Here is an 11,886-nt window from a genome sequence, read left to right as displayed (position 1 = left end):
GAATGCCGGCTTAACTACCGCTGCCACCCTAACTACTGCTGCCACTGCTGCTGCCACCGCCACCGTCGCCACCACCACCACCCTGGTAATGTCCACATGCCCTCAAATGAAACCCAGAACCAAGGCCCTGCTGGTCAGGGGGAAGCTGTGTAAATCCTCCTACAACTGTGCCATCCGTGGGCCCTGGGAGCCCCTAGGCAGGTCCGGGGCCTGTGGGCTCACTCGAATCCCCAGAGGGCCTCAGGGTCACTGGATTCCAGAAGTCACTGTGCTGAGGTCTGAGCGATTTTCCTTCTTTAAGTTAAACCACCACTGAGCTCATACTGTGTGTATGTTAACCTTTGTATCCTGCTTTTTTCTTAAATTCTTTATCATCAGCATCTTCCCGTGTTAATTTCATTGTCTTTCTGTGTCTTCATAGTTGATCATATGGTTCAATCATAATCAGCTTAGTCTTCCCTCTATTAGAAGGCATTTAGAGCACTGTCTTTTTTTTTTTTTTTTTTTTTTTTTTTTGGACCAGTGTAAATAGAATCACAGCAAACGTCTTTATATCTCAAGTTTATTCTGTGTTGGCTGCTTCCACATTTTGAATCATTTCCCCAGGGAAGATTTTCAGATGCAGGATTATTGATTCAGAAGCAATTTATACATTTTTATAGTTCTTAACACAAATGGCCAAATTGCTTTCTAAAAGAAAAGCCTTATTTTCTAGAGTCCCCCACCCCTAACTCAACTTGTATCTTTAAACATCCTAAAAGTGCTTGGTGCTGCCCTTTTTAAAAATATATATAAGGTTTTTGCCATAGGGAGTGTGTGCTTGCCACAGAGTGACAGAGAGAGGGAGAGTGAAAAATCATCACCCGAGGGGATGGGCACACTACATTCCCTCATCCAGTTTCCCCTTGAGATTTTGGGCACACATGCACACATACCCAGCATGATTTTTCAAGTTGCTAGGTCTAGGACTCGAACTGTGGTCAACCATGTGGGAGTCCAGCACCTTAACCATCTTGCCATCTGCTGGCCCCTGGTGCTGCCTTTTAATGTGTTTTGTAGAAAGTCACATCTTAGAGCTCTAGGCCCAGGGGAAAACGTTGGCATCCTGCTCTTGCTCATGTGAAGAGGAGTTTAAAACTCTCCTCTGTGCTCATCTCACCCAGAATCCCACTGGACTGTTCTGTGAGCTCAGTTCTCTCTGCAGGCCTCATGGCCTCTGATCTGTGTCCTCTGCCTCAGGGGCCAAAGGTGTGTGCACTCACTCTTGTGAGTTATTACACCCACTGGCAGAGAACCCTCCCTTAGCCTAGTGCCTGATGGTAAGGGCCTGTTTCTTTCACTCACTGGGTAAAGAGCTTAAGTCTCAAATCCAGGCTTTTTTTGTAGGCCCTGTTTAGGTTCAGGGATATCATATTATTATGGTTAAAAACCAGGCCCCTGGTCTGCTGCGAACTCATGGGTGAGTGGATTTTAGGCCTCTACAACTCACCATTTGAATAATCCTAGGCTCTTCCCAGGATTCTCTGGGAATCACCTCCCAGCCTATGTCCTATCACGATTTTCACACTTAGGCCTACATGGGTACCCAGGCAGAGCTTCTCTGCCCCTGATCCATTGCCACTTTCCTGCAACCCACTCGGCCTAGGCCCTTCCTCTTAGTATCTGAGTGGGCACAGAAAAGCACACCAAGAATGTTTTAGCAAACATTGCCACTGGCTGCAGACCAATCTTTGGATCTGTGGTATTGAGAGTCTGTGAGTAATTGTGGTATGGGGGTGGGAGTAGCTTTCTAATGGTCAGCATGCTTGAGCAAGTGACCGTGTCTCTCCCCTCACATAGAAATTCTGATTCATTGAGAGTCTTTTCTTCGAGTTGATGTGTCTAGCTTCATTGTTGCTTTACTTTTTGGTGGAGAAGTCAGGTGTAGGTAGTCACCAAAATACCTTGGTCTAGGAAAATGTCTGCTGGGGTACACACGTGGGCCAGACATCCAGGGAAGCAGGCGATTGGACAGAATAAATCTCCTAGAGACCGTTAGGAATTGAACAAGGTTATCTTTCTCCTACTGCAGTCAGGGGAAGGCCACTCTTGCCTGCCTTAATCACAGTCAGGATTTTCCTGGGGGTTGTACTAGACCCACTTGTTGTCCTGAAACCCCCTACAAGGGTATTTGCAAGCACAGTGTGAGGCATGAAAAGGGAAATGAAGCCTTTTCCTTTAGCTTTTGGTTGGGGGTTGCCTAGCTCTCACGTCCCTCACTAATCATACATCATCTTCCTAACGTCTCCCTACCTTCTGTTAGATTGGGTGCAGATCCCTCCATGGCATACACAACACAGTTCAAGCTCCCGTGGCCTAAGGAAAAGATGAAGCCTAGGTATGTTAGCCAGCACGCAACCCTCCTCTCTGGCCGTGGTTTCGCACACCTCTGCTGTCTGGTTCTGGCTTCAGCCATTATGAAATTAATTTTTTTTTGTTTTTATTTTTTTGCCAGAGATGTATGCTCCCCAAAGAAAGACACAGAGAGGGAACATGAGAAAGTACCCACCCCCATGGGGAATGGTCACACCACAATCACTTCTCCATCTACCCCCCTTTTTTTTTTGGCATTTCGGACACCCAGTGTACATGTACCCAGCGTTATTTTCTAGCGGTCATGTCCAGGACTCAAACCGCGTAGTCAGCCATGTGGGATTCAGCTGTCTTCACCACCATGCCACCAGCTGGTCCCAGCTATTATGAATTTCTTGTACCTCAAATGTTCTTTTTTTCTCATAGCCTTGTGAATGCTCTGGTGAGAGTACATTTCTTTCTCTGCGCTAGAATGGTCTTCTCTCCCACCACCACCCCCAGAGTCTGCCTGGTCTGATTCTGCCTGCTCTCGCTGGTCCCTCTCTTTTTTTTTTTCTTCTTTTGGCCAGAGGGCACATGTGCTTGGCCAGAGAGAGACAGAGAGGGCAGAAGAGAAAATACCCCCATGAGGAATGTTCACACCACAATTCCTTCTTCCTCCCAGGATTTTGGGCACACATTCACATGTGCCCTGTGTGTTTCTCAAACTGCTGAGTCCAGGACTGTAGCCACACTGTTGGCTATGAGGGATCCAGCTCCCTTAACCGTCAGGCCACGGAGCAGGCTGAGGACTTCATGCAGTTTTTGAATTTCATTTTGCTTTTTACATTTTGCTATAGGGAGCGTATACTCACCCGGGAATGTGAGTGGAATGAGGAATCACCTCCAGGGAGGATGTGCACACTGCAGTCCCTTTTCTCCACTTTCCTTTCAGGATTTCGGGCATGCATGCACCATGCACCTGATGTGATTCTCAAGCCACCTGATCCAGACTCAAACCTCGTAGTCAGCCATTTGGGATCCAGCCACTATGTCACTAGCTAGCTGCCTATTTTAGGGTTTTATGTATTTTTTGGCTTTCTTCCCCTTTCTGTCCTCCCTGTAACAGCAGCCATTTTCTCTAGAAGAGAGAACTGTAATAACTCCTGCCTACCAATGTAAGAAGCAGCTCACATTAAAAACCTGGGCCTTTAAAAGGGATCCCTGCTCCAGCCGTACTGGCTCCTCTTCCCAGAGTGTGACTTCCCATGCATTTCACAGGTCTCTAAAGGTCTCTCTGGCTTTCTTCTGCTATTAGAGATTAATCGTGTGAGCCACAGGTCAATTCACTTGAGCCTTAATCCTTTTTAGTTATTCCCTCTCCATCAGAGAAGCAGAGCTTGGGAATATTCTTGAAGCTGATTGGGAAGGACACAGCAAACACTGGAAAAGGCAGAGTCTCTGGGTTGGATCCCCGGGAGGCATGTTGAAAGGGCTGACTGTTCCGGGTGGGTGGGAAAAGCCATTCTTGTAAGAATGATGGTAGCTGACATTTGTTGCCAGGCAGGGTGCTAAGGTCTTTTCACACACTGTCTCACTTAATCCAACGTACTCGTTACCATCCCCATGATCCAGAAGAAGCTGTAGCCTAGAGGTGCGATTTGCCGAGCCACAGAGTTAATAAGTGTAGAAGCTGGCACTCCTGGGATGAATGTGCATGTGTCTGTCAAAGTTGTGTATTTGGCCTGGCCCGACGGGAGGTGCTTAGTAAATATTTACTTGAGTGAATGAAATAGCAGGATAAATGTACTCAGTGAGAATGGGCAGGAAAGAGGCCTGGGTGACTTCACTCTCTCTGGAAAGGAATGAGCACCTCCTGTTAGTTGTGGTAGAAAGGGAAATGTCAGTGGACTTGCTGGGGCCTGCCTTTCTTATCATGAAAGGTGAGTACCCAAGGTATTACAACACTTTGCCCAAGAGGCCCATGTAATCCCAGGGCCGAAAGAGAAAGACACACTTTCCTCATCTACCATTCTGCTGGTCTGGTGTACCTAGGGGCCCCGGTACGTGGTAACTCCTCTAGCATGTACCTTGCTCTTCTTCCTGGGTCTCACAGATGAGGCCAGGCTGGGAGGAAGGAGGGGAGGACCGATGTATAGTTCAGGTTTTATGAGAAAACTGCTCAGTCAGTCATAAGTGTGGGCCAGACACTGGGCACCTTATTGAGTTGAAAGAATGGTTGCATCACCTGCAGGGAAAGCCAAAGAAGCTGGTTCTTTGGCTTCCCCAGGTTGCCATCACTCTCCAGGATGTGCCCACTTCTGCCTCCACATTTGCAGTTTCCAGGAGAGGAGAATTGCTTAGTTCAGTCAGGCACCTGCTCAAATCGAGCAGTGTGACCAGCAAGATGGCTCCTGTTGGTATAGACATGAGCCCCTGCTTGTTATGGGGAGTGTGCCAAGAGAAGGAAGCATTGTCACGGCCGGGCGGCCACTCTCTAGGGATTGGTCTACCAGACAGGTAGAAAAAGGCTTTGTTGGGATACCTTCCCTTTCACTTGCTGGAAAAGTGTTCAGTGAGGCTTTTTGTGTGAAATTGTAAGTCTGGTTTGGGGGCCAGGCTTGTTACAAGATTGTCAGAGTGACAGTCATATAAAAACATTTGTCCCATGTTTGGAATAGGATCGTCCCCAATGAATATTATCACTATGCTATTACAAAATAATAACGTTTGTAACCACTTCATAGTTTTCATGTGCAGTTACGGAACTTTGGACTTCTTTTTGTCCCATGATTTACACGGAATTAGCTGAACGCAAAATTCTAAGTCGACTCGTAATTGGCATGGCAGCCAAAGAACACGGTGTGTCTTTGGGCACAGACTTCCCCTTCCACCACCCATGGGCTAAAGAAAAGAGCTCTTGTATGTAATGTGTTTCCTTAACTCCTGCGTTATTCTCTTAGTTGCCTGTTCTGGCTTCCTGGTTTGTGTCTCTTCTTTCTCTAAGTCGTTTGTTTCCCTGAGTCGCCATCTGAGGCCAGGTGGCCCTGCCTCTGTGTACCCGTAGGCGGCGCTGCGCAGTGCCAGTTTCCAGGTCCTCCTTTAGGGGCATGGTGAGAGGGCTATGCACTCTCCACTTTAGAAGTTGTATACTGATCGCAGGCCTCATGGATGCTTCTTCCCTAAAGGAGAGGCCCCCAATCTTGTGATCCCAAGAAAGAACACAATTCCAAAGTGTTGGTTGAGCCTTAGCTTCTTCATGGTGTTGTGAGGACTTGAGTCAGATGAGAGTATGTGTGCAAAGGGCTTTGTGAGCTGCTGAGTATGAGGGTGACCCCGTCAGTGCAAGAGGTGTATAGTTGGTAAGAGTTGGAGGCCTCCCATGGGCCCTGGGGAGACTTCAATGCTATAGTTGGAGCATTCCAGAAGGGATTGCCATCTGCCGATGTGTGTTGAATCCTATCCATCTGTCCATCCATCCATTCATTCATTCAGCCAACTAGCCAGTGACTTTTATTGAGCTCTTATTGTATGACAGGCAGTGTTTAAGACACTGAAAAACGAAACCTCCCAGTCTTCATTGACCTTGAATGCCAGTGGGGGGAGACAAAATAAATAAAATAAGTAAATAAAATATGAAGTACCTTTGCAGCAGCAGGCTTCGTGCTTCAGGACCCAAGAGTTGGCACCCTGAAGCAGGTACCCTCTTCTCTCTCATGCACCTGTGTCTGTCGCACCGCTTCCCACCCTACACCCTGAGAAGTGGGAGGGCTGAGATTGAGATGGGGTAACTGTATTTCTCTAGTGACTGCTTTAGTGTCTGACAGACACAGGAAAGGCACACAATGTGGTAATCAAGCCACACAGCCACCTAAGAAAGGTAGAAGTGAAAAGTCCAATAAGCACCTGACTCATGTCACCGATTTCCTGGTTATCTTTCCTGGAGTTAGTCTGATTACAGTATACAAATAAAGTGTAAATTGTAGTTTGCAATCCTTTGCCTATAGTGAACTCCCCACCGTGTACAGCATTCTCACATGTGCAAGTCCTGCAGGATGAATTCCTAGCACTGGGATTGCTGATGTGGAGGGTATGCCACTCAGCATTGGTTTGTAAAGTCAGGGAAAAACATGAGGCCCAAGAGTGGACTAATGGCGACATGCAGTGGAGAAGTCACCAGACTCCGAATGTTCTCCCCAAAGGCCTTAATAAGGCAACTGATACCACTTTCTTTGTTTATTCATCAGGCCGGAGAGACTATGTTCAATCGTGCTAAGCTCCTCAACGTTGGCTTCCGAGAAGCCCTGAAAGACTATGACTACAACTGCTTTGTGTTTAGCGACGTGGACCTCATTCCAATGGATGACCGTAACACTTACAGGTGTTTTTCACAGCCACGGCATATTTCTGTCGCAATGGATAAGTTTGGATTCAGGTAAGAGATGCTCAGCCAAAGTCTGCAGTAAACATATGTTTTTTTGTTTGTTTGTTTGCTTTTTCAGTGAGAGATTTTTGCTATAGAGCGCATGCACTCACCAAAGAGACAGAGAGAGACAAAGAGACTGCAAGAAATCACCCCCAAGGGAGGAGGATGGCCATGCCACAATCTCTTCTCCTCTACTCGCCTCTCAGGGTTTTGGACACGCATGCACACATGCCCAGTGTGTTTTAAGCCGCTAGGTCGGGGACTCAAACTGGTCAACTATGTGGGAGTCCAGCAACTTAACCATTACGCCATCTGCTGGTCCCAACGTATTTTTTCTTATATGTTGATTAGTAGAGACCGTTTGTCCATATCAGGAGGACTTCTTTGGGCTCTGGTGGAGAATGCTTCCTTTGAGAAATGAGTGATTGAAATTTGTATTTGAAATTATAAGTCCGGTTTAGGACAAGGGTTGTTACAAGATTGTCAAAGTCACATTTATGTAAAAACACTTGTCCCATGCCTGAATAGGATATTCTCCAGTGAATATAAGCAATATACTATTAGGATAATAATAACAGTTGTAACAGCTTCAAAGTCAGTAATTATTTGAGGAGGTAAGAGGAGTCCTGAAATGCTTGTGATCTCTGCAAACCAAGGACACATGGTATTTCATGTCTGGGAGGGCTCCTAGCTGAAGGCACCATACCAATGCTGTATTTTCTCTCTCTTCTCCCCTGCTCCACACACTTTGGCAAGCAAATTGGAATAGTTTTGCCCTTGCCGAATTCTTAAGCTTGGATACCTTGGCAGATGTTCCCTGTTACTTTAAGAAGAAATGTAATTCTCTTTCCCAGCAGAGCATAGGCTTCTGCTTAACATGGAACTCAAAGTTTTCCACCAAAGTGTCCCTAGTGAAAATGCCAGCTGATATCTAGCCCTGAGGATGAGAGTTCAATCCATAGCATTTGGTCATAGGTGGAAAATGGCCTTGTAATCCATTGTTTTATCTTTAGAATGAAGTTAGTAGATGCAGCCGCAGTGGTGCAGCAGTAGCACAGCCCTCTGCGATGCTTGGAGGCCAGAGGGAAGATGGGTTTGGTTTCCCTGTTGACCTACACATGCCAGGTACACATGTGCCCATGAGCCTGGCTAGCTGGGAAAGGCTGAGCAAGGAGAGGGGTTTGCCACTTGTCTTTTTTTCTCTCTTTGTCATCTCTAGCTTCTGAAAGAAATATACCTTTAAAAATAAATAAGTAAATAAATTTCCATGTTGTTCTACAATTTGTATTTATATTCACATAAACTTGTTTTAAGTTACTTATCAACTGAATAGATTGACTTTTTCCTTCCTTGAAGTAAACACAAAGGTCCAGGAAGTTGTACTTGCAGGTACTCTGGGTTTTTGTTTTGTTTTTTTTTTTTGAGAGGTTTTTGCTATAGGGTGCGTGCACTCACCAGAAAGACAGAGAGATAGAAAGCGAGAAATTACCCCAGGGAGGATGGCCACGCTGCAATCTCTTCTCCTCTGTTCTCCTCTCGGAGATCTTGGGCATGCACACACGTGCGCCCAGCGTGAGTTTAAGCCACCAGGTCTGGGACTCGAACTTCCATCAGCTACATGGGAGTTCAGTGACATAGCCATTATGCTAATGGCTGGCCCCCAAGGTACTCTTGTTTGTTAGGTACCCTTACGTCAGACTGAGTTCCACAGTGTGGTTGGCTTGTGCAGACAGCAGGCCCTTTGTTTCAAGGCGACTGCTTTCTGTCAGACTTATTTTATCTTAAGATTTCTTTCTATCCTCCCTTGATAGAGGCATGAGAGCTATTAGGTGAACATAAGAAATATAGGAATGTATGAAGTCCTCCCTCCGATCAAAGTCCTCCCTTCAGATCTAATTGCAAATAGATAGGGGCTCCAGGGAGCTTTGCTTGTAGGTTCTTATAAGTCAGAATTCCTGAATGTGTTTGAAATTAAAATTGCATCTTTATTTTCACATGTTTTATATGATTTGACTGACTTTCCCCTCAGAGTCTGGGCTAGAATTCTCCTTAATTTATAGGATGGGTTTTGGTCTGTTTGGATTCCAGTAAGAGCCTGAGTGTGGTTTGCAGCTGCACTTAAAGTTGACACAAACCATAGCCATTAGAGGGTCCCTAAGAAGGCCTTTGCATGACTTCTGGGGCATGTGCTGATTCTTGACATTTCTCGTTAGTGTTACTCTATATCCCTCAGGAGTCCACATTCATAGCCACCGAAATATTGAAATACAAAAAGATTTGGGAAGATGAGAGCCCAAGTACCCTACTACTTGGAAATATGTGAAAATAAATTCACCATTATATATTTTGCTAAGTCAGGATAAAGCAGAAGTTTCAAAGAGAATTTTGTTTTATTAATAGTAAATTTCCAGAAATATTGCCTTGGCTTTGAGGTCAATGTTCAACCCAAGATGCCTTTGGAAGAATGAAAGCTAGATGAGGGGTAGGAACAGAGGGCATGATAGAGTGGGCACAGGGGGACCCTTAAACAATCTTAGGTTCTGGAACATTCTGGACAAGGACTTTGCAGCAGCAGGGCACGTGGAAAGCAGGGAGAGATTCTATTTTTTTATAATCTGTGTCTTCTCTAAGATAATCTGAGCCCTGATATAAAAGAAAATCTTTATAGGGGCCAGCTCAGCCGGGTGTGTGTGTGCGCGCGTGTGTGCATGTGCGCACGCATGTGCGTGCATGCCCAAGACTGTGGGAGGAGAAGGGTTGCAACGTGGCCAGCCCCCTGAGGGATGATTTCTCACTTTCCGTCTCACTGTCTCTGTCTGTCTCTCTCTCTGATGAGCATGTGCACCCTAAGCACACACATCCTAAGGCAAAAACCTCTTAAAAAAAAAAAAAAGAAGAAGAAGAAAAACCTTTATAAAGCCTGTATCAAAAAGTTCCAGAGAATAAATAACTTTAAAAGTGTTTATCTTCAGCAAGTTTTATGTTGGTGATGCCAAAACTTACTAACCACAGATCTTCTGTGTATGTTTTTTTTTTTCCCCAGCCTACCTTACGTCCAGTATTTTGGAGGTGTCTCTGCTCTAAGTAAACAACAGTTTCTCAAAATCAATGGATTTCCTAATAATTATTGGGGCTGGGGAGGAGAAGATGATGACATTTTTAACAGGTAATGGTTACAACTTAGATCTCTCTCTTTACTGTCAACCTTCACTTCCAGTTTTTGAATTAGCACTTAGCCCTCAGGAAGGATATAGTCTTCATTTGGCCCATTTTCTTGGGTGTGTCCTCTTTTAGGTCTAGTAGGTGCTAAAGAAGGTCTTTAGGAAAATAAGTTTCTAAGATTTTTGGACTAGATTTGGAAAGTATAACATAGGAACCAAGTGAAGAAATAAGTTTACTTTGATTTGCCACATGACATTTCCTACTGAAAGAGCAATCTATATTCTTTGTAAAAATTCAGTATCTTGGGCCAGCAGTTGTTGTAGTGGTTACGGTGCTAGACTTTCACATGGCTGACCACAGTTCGAGTCCTGGACTTGGCAGCTTGAAAATCACATCTGGCATATGTGTGTGTGTGCCCAAAATCCCTAGAATGGAGGAGCAGAAGGGATTGCTGTGTGGCCATTCTCCCAGAGGGGGGATGATTTCTCACTTTCCCTCTTTGCCTCTCTGTCTTTGGCAAGTGTATGCACCCTTTGGCAAAAAACTTAAAAACAAAAAAAAAATTCATGATCTTATCATGGCTCTCATTTTGAAATGAATCTTTCTAGTCAGAATTCTAACTTTCTGTTGGGTCGTTGGAAAAGTCATGATGTGTTTTTCTATGCAAAAACGTGTCATGACTTTTTCGATGACCCAATAACTGAAATCTTTGTGCTACCTTTATTTTGGAGTATTTTACATACACAAAAAAGGATAGAGTGGTATAATAAACCTTTGGGAGCTCTCCTGGCCCAAACAACCATCATGCCATGGTCAATGCTGCCCCATCCACAACTCCAAGGATTTTCTTTTTTTGCTAGAGGGCACATATGCTCACCAGAGAGAGAAAGCGCCTCCCCACACGTGCACACACAGTGGTGTGGTCATGCCATTTTCTTTGATTTCTCCCTCCCCTCAGGATTATGGGTATGTATGCACACATGCCTCAGTTGTTTTTCAAGCCACCAAAGTGTGATATGGTTGGCCATAGGAGATTCAAATGTGTGGTGCTTAACCACTGAGCTATGGGCTGGCACTTTTTATTTCGTGTTTTTTTTTTTTAAGAATTATTTTATTTAATTTTATTTATTTTAATTTGACCAGAGTGAGAGAGAAAGAGAGAGAGAGGGATAGTGAGAAAGAAAGCCACCAGATCTGGGACTCAAGCCATGGTCGGCCATGTGGGAATCCAGCACCCTTAACCACCATACTACCTGCCAGCCCCTTATTTCGTTACAATTTTTTTAAATGCCTATCCATGTTTTTCTGTTTATTTTTTGCTTTGCTATAGGATATGTACACTCATGAGAGAGAGAGGTAGGGAAAATAAGAAAATACTCCCTAAGGAGGATCACCACACCACAATCCCTTTTCCATTCTCTTCTTGGGATTGCGGGCACACATGCTCACATGCCTAGTGTGTTTCTCAAGCCCAGTGGATCTGGGACTCAAACCTTGCAGCTGGCCATGTGGGGTCCAGCCGCCTTCACCACCACACCACCAGCTGGTCCCCCCCACTCCATTTTTATAAATGGCATCTTTTTCTCTTTCATTGCCAGAGGAGGGCTCATATCACCAGAGAGAGAGAGAGAGAGAGAGAGAATCCTCCAGTGACACGTGAGATCATGCAGCAATCCTTTTTTCTCCATTCCCCATCTTGCCAAGATTTGGGGCACGTATATACACGTGCATGTTTTTCAGGTCACAGTGTCTGGGATTCAAATCGTGGTCAACCATATGGGATCTGGCATCTTAAGCACAAAGCTTAATGAGTGCGTTGGGCCAAGGAGGAACTTCTCCAAAAGATAAAGGACCTTGCTCTTAGGCACTTAATGCCAGGCACTAGAATCAACACTGGGGCGAGACAAGGTCAGAAACCTTTAAGCTGTCCAGGATTAGCCAACCCTATCTCCTAACTAACTTTGATA

General features: G+C 45.1%; 1 protein-coding gene across 1 annotated transcript in view; it reads left to right on the top strand.

Moving 5' to 3' along the window:
• The window catches only part of B4GALT1 (beta-1,4-galactosyltransferase 1), a 71,853-nt gene that overhangs the window by 56,466 nt on the left and 3,501 nt on the right, over window positions 1–11,886 (top strand). Inside the window, exons 3-4 of the mRNA XM_006143231.3 lie at window positions 6,579–6,766; window positions 9,801–9,923. Coding sequence (XP_006143293.2) covers window positions 6,579–6,766; window positions 9,801–9,923 — 311 coding nt within the window. The remainder of the gene's footprint in view (window positions 1–6,578; window positions 6,767–9,800; window positions 9,924–11,886) is intronic.

The sequence above is a fragment of the Tupaia chinensis genome, unplaced genomic scaffold (assembly GCF_000334495.1).
Source record: "Tupaia chinensis unplaced genomic scaffold, TupChi_1.0 Scaffold000093_1, whole genome shotgun sequence".
Classification (NCBI taxonomy): domain Eukaryota; kingdom Metazoa; phylum Chordata; class Mammalia; order Scandentia; family Tupaiidae; genus Tupaia; species Tupaia belangeri.
Note: the sequence above shows the minus strand (reverse complement) of the source record. Positions and strands in the feature narration are given on the sequence as shown.